Source organism: Lynx rufus, unplaced genomic scaffold, assembly GCF_022079265.1.
Source record: "Lynx rufus isolate CCGP_SWC_20201006 ecotype Redwood Valley unplaced genomic scaffold, mLynRuf1.p SCAF_8, whole genome shotgun sequence".
In the NCBI taxonomy this organism is placed as follows: Eukaryota; Metazoa; Chordata; class Mammalia; order Carnivora; family Felidae; genus Lynx; species Lynx rufus.
Window position 1 is genome coordinate 113859096 of NW_025814896.1, and position 18380 is coordinate 113877475.

The 18380-nt window shown below is 40.6% G+C and overlaps 1 protein-coding gene across 7 annotated transcripts in view; it reads right to left on the reverse strand.

Moving 5' to 3' along the window:
* Nucleotides 1-18380, reverse strand: part of LTBP1 (latent transforming growth factor beta binding protein 1) — a 406918-nt gene that overhangs the window by 138573 nt on the left and 249965 nt on the right. For all 7 annotated transcript variants that reach the window (XM_047068909.1, XM_047068908.1, XM_047068911.1 and 4 more), the window contains one exon: nucleotides 7627-7749. In XM_047068909.1, the coding sequence (XP_046924865.1) occupies nucleotides 7627-7749 (123 nt within the window). The remainder of the gene's footprint in view (nucleotides 1-7626; nucleotides 7750-18380) is intronic.

Below are 18380 nucleotides of genomic sequence, written 5' to 3' on the forward strand. Positions count from 1 at the left end.
TTTCCATACAACACCCAGTGCTCATCCCAACAGGTGCCCTACTCAATGCCCATCACCCACTTTCCCCTCCCTCCCACCCTCCATCAACCCTCAGTTTAGTCTCAGTTTTTTAAGTCTCTTATGGTTTGCCTCCTTCCCTCTCTGTAACTTTTTTCCCCCTTCCCCCCTCCCGTGGTCTTCTGTTAAGTTTCTCAGGATCCACATAAGAGTGAAAACATATGGTATCTTTCTCTGTATGACTTATTTCACTTAGCATAACACTCTCCAGTTCCATCCACATTGCAACAAAAGGCCATATTTCATTCTTTCTCATTGCCAAGTAGTATTCTATTGTGTATATAAACCACAATTTCTTTATCCATTTGTCAGTTGATGGACATTTAAGCTCTTTCCATAATTTGGCTATTGTTGAAAGTGCGGCTATAAACATTAGGGTACAAGTGCCCCTATGCATCAGTACTCCTGTATCCCTTGGGTAAATTCCTAGCAGTGCTATTGCTGGGTCCAGAGTAGATGTATTTTTAATTTTTTGAGAACCTCCACACTGTTTTCCAGAGTGGCTGCACCAGTTTGCATTCCCACCAACGGTGCAAGAGGGTTCCGGTTTCTCCACATCCTCTCCACCATCTATAGTCTCCTAACAAATTAGGAGCCACTCTAACTGGCGTGAGGTGATATCTCAGGCTGGTTTTGATATGTATTTCCTGATGAGGAGTGACACTGAGCAACTTTTCATGTGCCTGTTGGTCATCTGGATGTCTTTTTTAGAGAAGTTTATTTTCAGAGAGAGTGGGGGAGGTGCGGCAGTGGGAGAGAGAGAATCCCAAGCAGGCTCCACTATCAGCATGGAGCCTGATGTGGGACTTGATCTCACAACCATGAGATCATGACCTGAGCTGAAATCAAAAGTGAGATGCTTAACCGACTAAGCCCCCCAGGTGTCCCCCAGGGACTCTACTCTGAAGGAACCTACTACCATGCCTGTCCGCCAAATTAAAGTAAAACTCCACATCAACAATTTAGTTTTTTAGAGATTATTAGGTGTGCATGACTATGAATTGTAAGACATTGTTTGTTAAGCAAAGTGAGTTGATAGTTGTTGAGGTCTCTTGCACTACACACACACACACACACACACACACACACACACACACCACAAACTTTAGGCATTTTATCATCTGGAGTATAAAGACAGAAATCCAGTGAACTAATTCTTTCTAAACATTTCACACCAAAAATCATCCATAGACTTTTGTCCTCCCATCAGACAGTTTCCAAAGCATTTCAAGTGGGGGTTGTTAGGGAAGTAAGAGAAATCACTGGCTTATGGTCATCGCAGCAATTGTGAGTGAGCATGGGTGTGCAGACCATGTTCTAACTAGACATTCTGGCTCATCCCAACTACATATAAGAATAAGAAACTAATGAAAAAAAATTATTCCTTCAGAGCTGGAAGAAAACCAAGAAACGGCCCAGCTTCCATACATCAATTTTACTGAGGCTCCCATGATTCAAATTTTCTTTGATCTTCAACTATATGGACCAAAAAGTGTTCATTTATGCCTCAGATTTCTAACAGAGTATGCCTTTTCAAACCACTCCTATTTTAACACTTAGATTACCTGTCATTCTTTTATCATTTCCAATCTCTCATATGGCAATTCCACTTACTTTGTTAGATCGCTAGCATTTTCACATTATAGTCTACGTGACAGCATTAATCCATAGACAGTGTGCTCTGCATTACGAAGCTGAGTCCCTTTCATTACAGATTGGAAGACTAATCATAAAGGAGAATTCATTACATACTACATTTATTTTAATATATGGTACATGTGATCATATATTCTCAAGTCATAAAGTTTTAGGCTACACTAAAATAAATCGGTAATGCCCAAAGATTTCTAAAGAATAAGTGGAAACGGGTATGGGAACGGGTACAGAGTAGCAGTAACAAACATGCCGACAGGTTCCAAAACGCAGACACGCTCCAACAGTGGTTTTTGCAGGTTATATTTTTCCAAGATGGGTTGCTAAGATAAAGGTGGAAAAACTCAGGTACTCCAAATAGATGGAAACCCTTCAGGCGTGTAAAACCTACTGGAAATGCCACATCAATCAGTCAGGAAGATGTATCTTTTTTTTCTTAGCTAGAGATCTAGAAATCTTCAAAAGTAATATACACATACAGCCCCATACCTTAGTCACCAACCATCACCAAACAGCCAGTGCTGATGGTGAAAGTCACACAACACACTATGACAGAAAGATGGTACGGTTCTCTCACTTGAATTCCCCAGTGCCATACCAAGCAACTTAATTACAGGGCTATACGATAAATTCTGATCCTACTTTCAAAGACATGCTTCCACAGATGAATGGTAAGTATCCTAAAGCAGATATAAACTAATCTGCCACTTAGAGGAAGCTGAAAAATATAAAAGACTCAGAAAGATGGCATGTATATTGGTTGTCCCCCTCTCCCCCAACACCCCTGATATCCTCATTCGTCTCTTGGATGAAATTTCACGTTAGGAGTTTCATCCCGTTAAAGCTTAAAACCTTACAGAGGACGAGGGCTGAGAGGCAGGTAAAGTGTCATGAATAGTCTGAGAGATGAATTTGCTGAAATAGGAACCAGTGGGCACCCTTGTGGGAAAATGTGCTATTAAATTCTGGGAGAACCAAAATAAAAGAAACCATGATTCCAGAGACAGGGCAGAGTTACAGCATCTATTCTACAGTGTGGCAAGTGAGACTAAATAACAGCTCTCCTTAAATAAAGGACTTGCTCCTGTCAATTCAGACTGGTTTCTTCTGCCTGATTAGAGGCTCGGCTTGTGGAGTAAGATCCAGTTTCCAATGTGGGCTCTACCACTTAAAGGTTGTGTGACTTTTCTCAAGATCCTTAACCCCTCCGAGCCTCCATTTCTTTATTTCTAAAATAGAATAGCGACACAAACCTCACGGACGTCTGGTTAAGTATTTTATCTATCATAGTATTATAATCCGTATCAAGTGTTCATCACAGTGCCTGGCACTTATTAAGTGCACAATAAAGATGCTAACATTACTGCTCTGGTTTTTGGGTTTTGTTGTTACTGTTATCATGTGGGGGCAAACACTTTGCACAGACATGTTTGTCTAACCCCCAGGACACAGTGGTATGAGATCACTAAGTGAGGGAAGGGAGAGACCTGAGCTAGGACGGCCACAGAAGAGATGGAAAGAAAAGACAGGGGCACCTGGGTGGCTCAGCTGAAGTGTCCGACTCTTGTTTTTTGGCTCAGGTCATGATCTCACAGATCACAGGGTTGAGCCCTACATTGGGCTCTGCAATGACAGCACGGAGACTGTATAAGAATTTTCTTTTTCCCTTTCTCTCTGTCCCTTCCCTGCGTGCTCTCTCTCTCCCTTACTCTCTCTCAAAATAAATAAATAAACTTAAAAAAAGAAAAGACATTTTACAAAGATTAACAACTTTCTTAGAGACCAAAGGAGAGGACAGAGTCAAAACTGGCAGAGAAGCTCCCAGCCCGACTGCCTGGAAAACAATGCCACATGGCCAAAACCACTAAGTCAGGAAGGAAAGGCCATTTCAAGGGGAAAGGAGGGGATCTAGCAGTCATTTACTCAATCAGCTGTGTAAAAACAATGATCTTGAACTATGCAGTCTGAGACATTAATGCCTCACTACTTCAATAAAATGTAAATGAATTATAATTTAAAATTTAATTCTTCGGTCACACTGGCCACGTGTGACTAGCATCTGCTATACCAGACGGCACAGATACAGAACATTCCCCATCATCACAGAAAGTTCTCTTAGACAGTGTTGATACAGCCCAAGAATAAGCAAACTCCTTGTGTAAAAGGCAAAATAATAAACACTTTCGACCCTGTGGGCCCTACTGGCTCTGCTCCAACTTCCCAACTCTCCCATCACCACATGAAAGCAACATTAGACAGTACGTAAATGAATGGGCATGGCTGTGTTCCAATAAAACTTTAATTACCAAAACAAACAGTGGAACACATTTGGCCCATGGGCTATGGCTTGCCCACCCCTGATCTAGAACTAGGTTTGGGTGCTTAGAGGCCCAAAACCCAGTGTTAAATCTCAAGAGTCCCTTACTAGCTGTAGGATCTTCAGAAGTTACATAAACTCTCGTGGCTTCAATTACCTAATATGTAAAATGAGAATAATACATCCCTCATTAAGATGTTGGGGAAGTAAAAAGATATCATGGGCATAAACATGACCGGCTTTTAGAAGGAATGTGGCTTCATCTGAGCATCTCTCTCCAACCCTCCGTTTCTGTGTACTGGCATCAAGGCCATGGGGCAAAAATACTATCAAACAGCAAATATCCGGGCTCAGAGTTCTTTCATCTGGGCATTTTTCTATTAAACCTATGGGGCATACCCACCACAGCTCTCATCCCGCAGCTCCTGAATTCCCAAGAAAAGTGCAGCTGAGCAAGTCAGGAAGCTTATTATACTGCAAAGGTTATTATACTTTTCTTGGATTTGCTCTGACAAATCCTGAAATTTCACCTTTCCCCATCCCTAGAGAGGAGGAGGTCCGAAGAATGCTGCTGTAGCAGCCTAAGGCACAGACACAGAGGTCTGAGGCAGCAGAAGCCAGGCCCACTGGCTTTCCTTCTGTGAGCTTTGCTAAGGCGAGGACAGAGAGCAGGCAAGGAGGAAAAGCGAGACGGTTGCAACCTTAGGCCAGAATCAAGGAAATCTGAGGGTGTTCACTTCAGTGCATTGGAGAACGGGGGGGGGGGGGGGGGGGGGGCAAACCCTGGCCATGGCCAAGTGCCTTCCTTTGCGCTCACAGAGTCAGCCACAGCTTTGACAGCCTGGATAGGCCCAAAGTTCACGCTGCCTGAGCAAATGTGGTCAATCTCTTCCTTGTGCTTGGCCTGCTCTATCCACAGCTGTTTTTATAATACCTCTCAAAAACATACATTCCAAACATTAAGCAACGGCTTTGCTCGGTGCCTTTGTGTGTCTGGTGTGTGCGTGTATATGTGTGTGTGCATGTAAACATACGTGTGAGCCCCAGTCTCTTCCTGCTATCTCCCCATTACTATTAAGGGCACCACCATCTCCTCAATATTTTTCCCCTTACACTGTAAACATCACCTTCTTTCCTGATTCTTTTCAACGGTCTTCAGACTTCCCCCACCGATTTCTTCAAAATATAGTTCACAAACCAATCAGGCTGGACTGACCCAAGTCACAAATCCTGAGGAACCCCACACATCTGTGAGGTTACATGTGGTAAATCCAGAGAATAGGGAAATAAATCTGCCCGTTCAATGCTGGTGTAGAGCCCAGGTTTTAACTTCAAACTCTAAACTGGAGCATTTAACCAGCAACAAACCTCTCTTAATACTTATCATTTCAGCTGTTGTAGCTGAACCATAAAATTGAATTATTTATTTTTCAAGTAAGAATGGATGGTTGTTTAATAAGTTCAGTATTATTGGGGCAATGACAGGGAAAATAAATGCTAAGGAAATGTGTAAGTGTTTCAAAAATCTCATTGGCAGATTTCTACAATCTTATTAAAACCTGGACATCTGCCCTTAACTCTAGACATCAGATCTAGTCAAAATTTAATAAAACACTTTGCGACCAGTTTTCCAACTTCACCTAATCTTCAATCTTCAGTCTGGTAATTTTAACCAGACTACAAGTTAAATTAAGAGGAAAAAAAAACAAACATTCAAAGCAAATTCTATATCCAAACTCTGTAAAATCTTTTACACTTAAAATTATGAAACTATTTAAAATATTTACTCATGTAATTCAAATCAGCCAGAAATGATCCCTAAATTATCTGGATATTGTCAACAATGTGAGTTTTGGCCTGAAATTTCCAGATCCCTGCATTAGTTTTCAAATGTACCTTGTATGAAACATCATCTTACAGTCTAATTTTACCACTCACCAAAAAGCCCTGTAATTAAGTGTCTGCTTCGTGATCAGAACTGTCTGTGAAAGAATACAGAAGAAGGAACTTACGTGTGAAATTTCCTAATCTGCATTTGACACTTTTTAAAAGAAAATAGTAGTGATTAGTAACAATTATCCAGAAGACTCAATGAACTCTCAGAATTCTGAAAGTAATGAATGAGACTGTCATTTTTACTTTACTACATTTGCCCATATTTCATTGTATCTATGTGTCTCAGGGAGAGGTGCACAATTAAAAAGAACAGATGATACTGTCCATCAAGAACATGTCTTGACCAAATTCCAAGTTAACAGTGGAGGTCAGAAGAATGCAGCTTAACATATACAAAAGCCACATTAAAAAACAGGTAATAACAACAAAAACCTAGCAGGACAGAAATACAGAATGCTCTTAAAATTATCCTATTTTCTGCCATGCAGTAATTTAAAATGTTTAAACTTCGGGGACACTTGGGTGGCTCAGTCAGTTGAGTGTCTGACTCTTGATTTCAGCTCAGGTCATGACCCAGGGTCATGGGATCAAGCCCCGGCTCAGTGCAGAGCCTGCTTGGGATTTTCTTTCTTCTTCCTTTCTTCTTTCCTTCCTTCCTTCCTTCCTTCCTTTTTTGCTTTCTCTTTCTCTCTTTCTTTCTTTCTCCCTCCCTCTCTCTCTCTCTCTCTCTCCTTCTGCACCTGTCCCCCACCCATAGTGTCTCGCTCATAACTAACTAAATAAACAAATAAAATGCTTAAACTTTAATTGGATACAGCTTTTAAAAAATCTGCAGTATTCACCTACTTTGTAATAAGGGACATTAGTTCTTTAAAAAGTAAGGTTACCTTAAAAACAAAAAAGTAAGATAACCTTAAAAAATTTGCACTTGAGAACTTTATATGTAAATGCATCCATCCTAATGCATAAGGTGATCTGTAGTGATTACATTGGATTAGGTTTTGTGGTAAGAGAGTTTCTTTGGAAAAACTATATTTTCTCTATCAATATTGGAACATGTGGTTTAATGAGTAATTTTTATCCTTGCCAGGCACAAGACAGAAGCTTAGAGACAACATTTGGAAGGCAAACAGTCTAACTCTGGGGACACATTTTGGTGGTTTTTGAGGACAACAGAGAAGAACCTTTGAAATAGGAACTGAATAGAAAATCTGAAATGCAGGGCCTTCATAACTATTTCCCAGACTCTTCCAATGAAGCAAATACGGTGAAACCTCATTAAATCCAACACCAGTGACTCAGAATTTGGATTAATTGAAGACAGAAGCTGGGACAAAGTTTAACACAGTCTAAATACTGCTGAAAATGCTCATGAAGGACAAAACTGTTTTCATCTTTCAGGTATGAAAATTTTAAATAACTGGTTCATCAAAGTTTGTTTTCTCAGTGTGCTTGTCCTCTACATTGATTTTTAGCTGTTATATTTTCCTGATTGCAATAAAAATTTATTTTGGAGAAAGTTCTAAAACATAGACGTTAGCATATCAGATCCGCCTCCTCCTCACTGTCATTTTTAATGAGATTTTCCTGCATGTTTACAATATTCAGCTGACCACTGAGTATATTTATCTTCTTCTGGATAGCCCCCCTCCTTAAAAAAAAAAAAAAATCCAAAATAGGAATAAAAAGTGATCATTACTTACGAACACAACTTGAAAAGGTAGGATCCGGGCCAAATCCCATTTTGCAGGTACATCTATAGCTGCCCATGGTATTCAAACACTCACCATTAGGGCACACGCCCTGTAGCTGGCATTCATTAATATCTGCAGGAAAACACAAGCCTTTTAGAAGGAGTCGTCAAGCCCAGTTGAACAGATCCTGGCTGTAAAGAGCATGCACTTTATTTTCACTACAATTGTCTCTTCGAGTAAATAGATGTTAGCTTTCAACACAACTGGTACGAGTAACCTAAAATCAAATCAAACATTCACTGAACACCTCCAACTTATCTAACAACTATTTAGTATGCACCTACCCTTCCCCTGGTTCTTTTCTCAATATTAGAGATTGGTCAGTGGGCAAAACTGACGAGATTCCTGCCTTCACAGAGTTTGCACGTGAGTGGGTATTAGGTCTTAGACATCATACAGGTAAGGCAAAGACTCTTACCCTGTAGACACCTGCAGTCTAGCTGGACATACAACTACCTACAAATTAAAGAAAAGGAAAGCAGTTGAACTTATCACAATTAGAAGAAAGGTCATCAACTTGAAGAAGTCAAATTATGAAAGTGCCTGTGTAGACAGCAAGTCCCAGTGGAGTTAATTGGAGGAAGGGGAGATTAGAGCCCTGGGGCGGGGCGGGGGGAGGGGAGGGATGGTCAAGACTTCATCAGGCATCAAAGGTGGGGATAGGTAGATGGATGGGGAGGAAGGGATGAGGGACCTACAAGAGTGACCCCAGAGCGTGGGCACAGAGACTGCAGAAGGGAAGGGGAATCAGGAAACCCTTAGTCAAACTGTTGGCTAGAAAAGTAGTTTCAGAAGGTAAACAGTTGGAAAGGGAGCTTGGTAAAAAGCAGGCTAAGTTTGGATTCACTTTTACTGAGAACAGGGAGCAATCCTAAAGGTTTCTGAGCATGAGGAAGATATAACCAAAGCCAGGCTCCAGGGAAATTCATCTGGCCAACACATGGCTTGATGAGAGGAGACCAGAAGCTGAGGACTGAAGGAGTAACCCAAGTATGAGATGTGACAAGCCAGGTTGGGGACGGTGAGAATAATCAGGAAGGAAGGAATGTTTCTTTTGAAAAGAACAATGGGCAGTGCATAGAGTTTGGCCAGCACAACACTGGAAAGGAACAGAAAGGAGTCAAAAATGCCTGGGAGGCATCTAATCTGAGAGAAGAGGAAAAGACATTGTTGGTTTTGTGGAAAGTTCTGAGGAAAAAAGAGGCAGATGAAGAGATTAGTTTTATATTTGAAGGTCACATGAGGATACTCAAACATAAAATTCAGCAGCAGTGGCATATTCAGGAATAAACTAAAAAGACGCCATGGCTAGAAACAGACTTGAGGTCAGCCACATATGGTGATTTCTATGGTCTGAATGTTTGCGTCTCCTCCAAATTCAGGTGCTGAAATCCTAACCTCCAAAGGTAATGGTATGGCGGGGGTGGCAGGAGGTGGGGATTTGCTTAAATCATGAGGAAGATCCTTAGCCCCTTCCATCATTTGAGGACACAACAGAGAAGTTTGAAACCAGAAAAGGGCCCTCAGAGAAGGTGATCATGCTGGCACCTTGATCTTGGACTTCCCAGGAGTCTCCAGACCTGTGGCTTATGAGCTACCCAGGCGGTGGTATTGTTAAGGCAGCCTAAACAGGCTATGACAGTGATCCAAAGGGAAATCCAAAGAATTTGCAAGAGGAGAGATAAAAACGCGGTGCTTTAAAAAAAAAAAAGATTATAGTGTCATTTGCAAAGGTAATTAATTAAAACTAAAAAACAGAATAGGACAAGTTAAAAGTGAAGAATGAGTAGTCATTTATATTTTTATTCAGGATGGCTTATGAAGCTTAACATTAATGGATATGGTTATTAGCATTTCTATTTCCAATCATGTTAGCTTCCTTCAATCATCAGTTCTAATAAAACTTTTATTAACAACTATACAATTAATTTTCTGAATTAAAATTACACGATTGGCAGAAAAATATTACTAGCAGAATTGCCACATAAAAAGGCAAGTAGAGACCTCAGTAAATGATTATTTGCTTGTATTTCATATTCTAAGTAGCCATTGATATCTATAATGGACTTATTTTATCAGACACCTGCAGTTTTTCATTTCAGTGATAAAATACATTTTCAATGACACCCAAATGACAAGTTACCATTCTATCTCTTGTAGAAACTCTACAGCATTCTAACTTGGGTCCAGCTGAAAATTGGCACAGCTAGATTACACCTGGCACAGCAGATGGTCTAGCACCTGATCATCTGATTCTTTGCCAGAGTGTACATTGTGCTGTAACACACAGTTATGCACAGCATGTAACTGAAAAGATTTCCAGGATCACTCATTCTCCTTAAGAAAACCACCATGAAGGACCAGGAAGAATGCCAAGTCCAGTTGGGGCTACATGGTACAACTAAAGCCCTTATCACATGTCCCAACTTAAACCTCAAACTTGAAGAATCAGCCAATTGTGGTCAAAAAGGCTAGACACAATCTGTACTCTTCTGTTTTCCCTCATGTCCCCACTAGGGAGTGATTTATTAGCCTTCCTCTTTCCCTGAATGGCCTGCACTTCTGTTCACTGGATGTACCACTACACATTCCCTGTTCACCTCTTGGAATGCCAAACCTCCCTGCGACTGGAGTTTTCTAAGAAGTGGTGTACCAGCCTCACTGCTGGCTGCCAGGTTAAGGTGGAGGTTTTGTCTTTCAATGGATAAATACCTGATGTCCAATAACTTCCTTGTGCCCACTTTCAATGTCCTCTCTTCGACTCTCCTCAACATTGCCCACTGCCCTCAACAATGATGCCATGGGGATGGAGGTCAGGAATTAAGACTTCAAAAAACCCACTATGGCTACAGACAGGAATAGGAAAATGTCATAAAGAAGGGGAATCATGCATTTCCTACTGTCTTGATCCTTATCAGCTCATGCCAAAAGCAACAGAAACACCACCTCCTCTAAGTTTGGCCCCCCCAGAAGCATGCAACTTTCTTCATGACACACTCTCTTGGCTTTCAAAGAAACTCCTGCTTCCATTAACCGCCTCAATTTATTTTTTAACCTATTCTCCAAAATACCATAAAATATAGATTAAAGCCCCAGGTTCTTAATTTACACACAGCAAAATATATCTTAAATATACAGCTACATGAACTTTTACATATACGTATGCATACATATATTCACGTGTGCACACGTACATACTGAATAACCACCATACAGACTGTGATTTAGACCATTTCCATCACCTCAGAAAGCTCCTTCACTGCCTCTTCCCAGTTAACATCTCTGCTCCCACAGGTAAGTACTATTATCCATTGGTGTGGCCTGTTCTTCTACTGCATATAAGGGAATCCTATTGTGTATGTTCTTCTGCTTGACTTTTATTCATTTTAATGCCTGTGAGAATTCATTCTTTTTTTTTTTTAATGTTTATTTATTTTTGAGACAGAGACAGAGCATGAACGGGGGAGGGTCAGAGAGAGAGGGAGACATGAGATCATGACCTGAGCTGAAGTCGGATGCTTAACCGACAGAGCCACCCAGGCGCCCCGAGAATTCATTCTTTTACTGATGTTATATTTTTATTGTGTGAGGGTATCAAAATTAATTTGTCCATTCAACTATTGATTGACATTTGAGTTATTTCCAATTTTTGGCTATCAGTAACAACGCTCCTGTGAACATTCTGTGTGTGTGTGTGTGTGTGTGTGTGTGTGTGCGCGCGCAGTCTTATAGATGTCTTTTGGTAGGCCAAGGTAGTCATTACTCTCAGATTTATTTCTAGGAGTTTCTGGTTCATTAGAGAAGACTCATGTTTACTTTAATAAATAATCATGGTGTTGTCCAACCATGGGTGGTTATGCCCATGTCCAGCCCAGAACCCACTGCTCCACATCGACACCAAATTACTGCCAGTCTTTTTCATTTTAGTTATTCTGGTGGGAGTGTAGTGTTGTTTCACTGTGGTTTTAATTTGTACTTGCAATATATTTATTGGTCATTTGGATATAAAAACATTCTCCTCTAAAATGCAAATATCTATGGGGGTGCCTGGGTGGCTCAGTCAGTCAAGCACTCGACTTCAATTCAGGTCATGATCTCACAGTTTATGGGTTCGAGCCCCACTTCAGGCTCTGTGCTGACAGCTCAGAGCCTGGAGCCTGCTTCAGATTCTGTGCCTCCTTCTCTGTCCCTTCCCCACTCACACTCTGTCTCTGCCTCAAAAATAAATTAAAAAAAAAAAACATTAAAAAGCAATTATCTATGGAATGTTGTAGGTAAGACTACTTCCTTCTTAGTAGTCAGGGAGGGGGGCTGGTGATTCCCATAGTGGGAAGGGTGTGTGCTCACCTGCAGGACATTCTGGGTTGTTACAACAACTGGAGAACACACGGTGGGTAGGTACTAGGGAGCTCAGCATTCTAAAAGCGTGGTCAGTCCCCCTTGACGAAGAATTGTTCAGCCAAAAAGGTCCACAATGCCCTCGCTGAGAAATTCACACAGAGATGGTGAAAATCTTAGTTTGTAAGTACAGAAGGGACCATTTTCAACGGAGGCTGAGGAATGAGGGAGTGAAAGTAGGTGCTGGCTACACAGAAGACCTGAAAGCTTTCATTCACTTGACTCAGTATCCGTATCTTCCCCGTCTGACAATCTCCCACTGTCGTGGAGACTGCTATGGTCTTAGCTAAAAGCACAAGAGACAGGGTCCCCCAAATCCCTGAGCTGGGGACTGTGTGGTTTGTGACCTACAAGGCTACCATCCTAGCACTACTGAGTCTGACCAGGTCTCTGACAAGATTCATGAGACTTCACTGTCATCTGCTGAGCTGGTCCCAGAGCCCTGGGTACCTGGTACACCTGTTTTAAGCAAGGCAGTTGTCTTTCATTTGCTTCAAGTACTGAGCTTCTATAATAAGAGGATGCCTGTCGAGAAAATGTTTTAAAGTTTTGAATCCTGACCTTTTATTTCTGTGACAAATCATATTGCAGGTTTCAACAACTTGCTCACAAATGAAACCTTCAAAAGCATTCCATTCATAAAGTGTTAATTCCTAATATACAAAATTTTACACCTAAACTTAGATCAAAAAAATTTTTTTGCTACTTCCTTCTTCCGTCCCCTGCTTTGCTCCCGAGAAGACTTACTAGGTGCTAGGTTATATTCTCTGTACTTAAAAAACAAAAACAAAAAGGTAAAAAATCAAAACTCCCATACTTTTTAATTTAGAACCTCAGAAATTAATATGAAATATGAACAATTAATGATCCAAATGACTTTCTCAGGTAGCCAAGCTCATTAAGATCTTTCTAAATAAACTGATAAAAATCACAAATGCTTTAAGAACGTATTTAACTTGAACATGTTATATCTGGACATGAGAAGTTTAAGGAGTACACTAAGAGAAGATATTATCAGGCAAAAGTTTAACAATTATATGAAACATGATGGGCAAATTATGAATTTTAATTCTATTTAGACTTCAATTCCTATGGCTATTTTTTAAATCAAATAAAAGTTTCTAACTTGATTATCATTTTCATAAATAACTTATATCTGACAAACATAACTGTTTCAGATCAGAAGTATCATATTTTATAAGGGTCAGCCAATTTCCCTTAATGCATTTTGATTAAATTGAAAGTATTTTAGTTTTTAAACAAACAGATCAACAAATGAATTTGTTCATTGTTCTCCCTCTGTACAGCACTGATTTTTTTTCTGGCCAACTATGGAAATCTATCCTTTCAAGGAATGGTATAACCACTGGAGACCTCACAGTTTTCAGAGTTAAAGAGTAAAGATCCAAGGGAATGGCTGAAGGGAGTTGGTCCTCTTATACAGCCAATCTTCATACCTCCCAATCTGAGCTGCTTGGTTAAGTCTAAGAAGTTGACAGAGGCAGAAACAAGAGGAGAAACTCATACAGCCTCATGAGCAACTTTCCAGTAGGCAAAAATCCATAGGGATACAGGTAACACAGAGGAGACTAGCTTGAAACATTTATAGAGGGTCTCTGCCCACGATAGCCTACCATGGCTTCTAGCCATAACAAATTCAGTAATACAAAACTGGTCTTCTTGTAAGTCTAAAATGGTTGAATATTAGCAATGTCACATGGTTCAACCCAATACAACTGAAATTGAAGGCATCTATTACCCAGAGAGCAGAAAAATACAGAGTAGTTGGAAAATATGCTTAATGAGAGACCCTTTAAACAACCTCATATAACACAGCTTTTGTATTTGAGTAGTAGGCAATGATACAATCTTCTAGTACCATGACACAAGGATCCTCACGTGCCTTTACATTTGTATTACTCACCTCCTCTCATGGGAACTTCATGACAATTCTGGATGGTGAGCAACACAACAGTCATTCGCATTTTATAAGCATAATTTTGTCCAAGATCTTATTTTTTAAAAGGGTTAATTAAAATACATGAAGGGTTAACAATCTAATCAGAGGCATATCCCATTAATACCTAGTTTTACTGTAATGAGGATGCTAAATTATGTTACCTAGAGCAAGCCATTTTGTTTCTCTTGATCTCATGTTCCTTTCCTATAACACAAAAGGGCTGAGCCAGATAATTCCCAAGGTTACTTTTAGCTTAAATATTCAGACTTTAAAACAATCTGCCAGGACTGAAAATACCAAGGAATAAATAATGACAGTTAATGCATAATATATTATGAATAGCATAAGTGTCCTTATGGGAAATAAACACACTTTTATGTATCCATTCTCCTAAAGGAAAGTATGTATGTTTAACAAAGTAATAATTTACTGCCTTTTTAGTGACGCAAGTTTATACAGGAAATGAGGCATGTCTAATAACCGAAAGGAATTAAGTCCAAGGTGAGAAAAGGGCATGAAGATCTTCACATTGTGTGAAAATATGAAGCCTTCTACAGATTCTGCTGTGTACATTCCGGTTTTGCTGATGGAAAGAAATTCCAGCATATAAGTTGGCAATATAACTTCCCATTGAAAGCAGAAAAAAATTCCTCTCAAGGTAAATAAATACTTCCCTTGCCACACAGACCATCTGGCTATTTTGCATGCGTTAGATACAGAATGCATCCTCTAAGAGGACATATGTATCCTTAAACTCCCACAGAAGCAGGTTCATCCCTAAAGGCATGTGACAATATATCACAGGTACACACAGGCTTGGATCCTTTTATTTAAAGGAATCGGTTTCTAGATCTTGAGCCTTCATACATTTTCTTCTCTCAAAGTGATCTAAGAACACACATGCCCAGTCTCTTTTCCTATCCTTCCTTCACTCAGTGCCTTTGTCTTCTTTACAAAGTCAAGGCGTATCTCTCGCTCATCTGGAATCTTTCTATGCTTTCTAAGTACACTGCCCTACACGATGGAAAATTCTCAAAGACACCAAACATTTGAACATTTCACAAATATATCCCTCCTGAGGACGAGTCACAGGAAAAGCGATAAAGTATGGTTTGCTCAAGAGGGCCCAACTTTCACCAATTAGGTTAGACGGCAACATTATTCATAAGTTGAATGAGTCAACTCTGAAGCTCCAAAGTTTTAAAAAAGAAATTTTTTTTAAGTTTACTCATTTTTGAGAAAGAGACAGAGTATGAGCAGGGGAGGGGCAGAGGGAGAGAGAGAAAGAGAGGGAGACAAAGAATCTGAGGCAGGCTCCAGGCCCTTAGCTGTCAGCATAGAGCCCAACACGGGGCTTGAACTCATGAACCGTGAGGTCATGACCTGAGCCGAAGTGGGATGCTTAACCGACTGAGCCACCAGGCACCTCTGAAGCTCCAAAGTTTTTTTTTTTTTTCCAACGTTTATTTATTTTTGGGACAGAGAGAGACAGAGCATGAACGGGGGAGGGGCAGAGAGAGAGGGAGACACAGAATCGGAAACAGGCTCCAGGCTCTGAGCCATCAGCCCAGAGCCCAACGCGGGGCTCGAACTCACGGACCGTGAGATCGTGACCTGGCTGAAGTCGGACGCTTAACCGACTGCGCCACCCAGGCGCCCCTGAAGCTCCAAAGTTTTGATAACACTATGTTCAGGGGCGCCTGGGTGGTTCAATCGGTTAAGCGTCCAACTTCAGCTCAGGTCATGATCTCACGGTTCATGAGCTGTCAGCACAGAGCCTGGAACCTGCTTCAGATTCTGTGTATCCCCCTCTCTCTGTTGCTCCCCTGCTCGCGCTCTGTCTCTCTCTCTCCGTCTCTCTCAAAAAATAAACAAACAAATGGGGCGCCTGGGTGGCGCAGTCGGTTGAGCATCCGACTTCAGCCAGGTCACGATCTCGCGGTCCGTGAGTTCGAGCCCCGCATCAGGCTCTGGGCTGATGGCTCAGAGCCTGGAGCCTGCTTCCGATTCTGTGTCTCCCTCTCTCTCTGCCCCTCCCCCGTTCATGCTCTGTCTCTCTCTGTCCCAAAAATAAATAAAAAACCTTGAAAAAAAAATTTAAAAAAAAAATAAACAAACAAACATTAAAAAAATATGTTTAAACCACATATCTAAGACAAGTGCCCAAGAAATGATTCTACTGCATCCACTTAGTTTTAATGGGAAAAAATGTAGATGTAAGCTTGAAAATGTGTGACCACATAACTTTTTCCAAATTATTTTAGGAGATAAGTGAACCAAAAAAATGTTTGAAGGTCAATGTTCCAGAGCAATTTTACCCAAGGTACGTTATGTAAAACAAGCTTTATGAGCCTATAAAAGGGTCCTGTGGCTAAAGATGTTTGAGAAACACTGCACGTTGTACATGCACAAGCACATTACAAACCCCAAGAAGTCCTTTGGAAAAAACTCTGGGTTTTCTTTGACTTGGTGGTTTTTTTTTACACCTTCGGCCATGGAGCCTTTTTGCACACCCCGTCTATTTACATCCCTCCGAACTGGCGGTCCGTGAAGCACATTTTGTGAAATGTTGCTCTCTGCGGCTAGTCTGTTTCAACCCAGGCCTCACCGCCGCCATACCCTTCCCTCCTGACCTGTAACTGTCCCCGCTTTGTAAATGATAATCCAGCACAAGATAGATTTGATCACTAGACTCACTGAGAGGAGGTAAACCACTGGGGGGGCACTCCCTTCCTTCCAATTCTTCTGTCTTCAGGGTAACATGATAAAAGAATTATCAGAGCCCAGAGAACAGCTTGTATTTATTTCTTGATACATGTGTGCTACACATGCAAGATGCTAATCACATACACATCTCTGTGGGTCTTGGATCTCTGACTCTAGTCTACAGACACTACATTAATTTCTCCTTAAAACATTCACAGTAACATGAATCCATCATGGGCTTTCCTCATCGCTCGTGATGCAACAGGCATCTTCCCATTGATTTTATAGCCCCAGAGATTAAGGTCAAAGAGCTATTGGAAAATACAATGTGCTAATGACTCACTTCACCACTGTCTTTCCTGAAGAAAAGTGAATAAAATAAACAGACATTTCCTTTTTGAATCCTATCCCAGTGATATAAGCACGGTAAGAAGACACATTAGGGAAAGACTCTCAAATGGAGAGGAATGGGTCCCAAATTGACTTTTAAATGCTGAAATAGGATGCTCAGGACCAGACCAAAATGGTTTCAATTCTTCCTAAAAACTCTGTGCCTATTTAAAATACAAACTGTGGCAGGAGTTCCAGGAAAATGCCTAGGACGGTAGAATAACCCCTTCCAATCAGTAACACATCTATCAATTCCCTCCTAGTCGGTGACTATCATAAAACTTGATTCAGAATCACATTAAGTACCCAATTTCTGGGATTAAATCACTAAATACAGCCGAGTGTTGTGATGAATTTCTGGCAGGCTAAATAAAAAGAACTTTAGGGGCGCCTGGGTGGCTCATTCGGTTAAGCATCAGGTTCTTGATTTCGGCTCAGGTCAAGATCTCATAGTCACGAGATCACACCCCACGTCAGGCTCTGCACTGGGTGTGGAGCCTCCTTAAGATTCTTTCTCCCTCTCCCTCTGTCCCTCCCGCATGTGCATGTGCACATGCGCTCTCTCACTCTCTTTTTCTCTCTCAAAAGAAAAAAAAAGAATTTTAAAAATTTGTGAGTATTTTGAAGAACTTATTTATCAGGTCTGGTGGGCTCTAGCCTTAACTTCTAACTACTGATTTTCTACTATAACTTCCCAAACATATAGCAAGAACAAGGGATTCTAAGTTTCATACTTATACATACATTATTCTCATATCCCTATTTCCCATTTCTTTCTACTAAGAAACAAGCATCACAATAATCAAGTCCTTTCTGATAGTGGAACTGAAAGCAACTTTAGAGACCATGCTAACTGTAGGAAATACTACGTAGACAGAAAAGTCCAAGAAGAACATGTTGAAGGTAGGGGAAAAAGTATTTTCAAGATTTTAAATGAAAGCATCAATGGGTATTATCACTTCACTAGCCAGAATTTCTAATATTAGGAAATGGTCCTGGCCACATGCTGTTGAATGGAAGAAGCCAGACACAAAAGAACACATACTGGATCATTTGAAAGTTCATAAAAAAAAACAAAACTGATCTATTCTTGTAAGAGTAAGCTACCAATTATTCTGGAAGAAAAATACATTGTTCTACACATAGGCTATATACAGATACAAAGTTTTTTAAAAAATATAACAAACATTGGGGTGCCCGGGTGGCTCAGTTTGCTGAATATCCGGCTTTGGCTCAGGTCATGATCTCA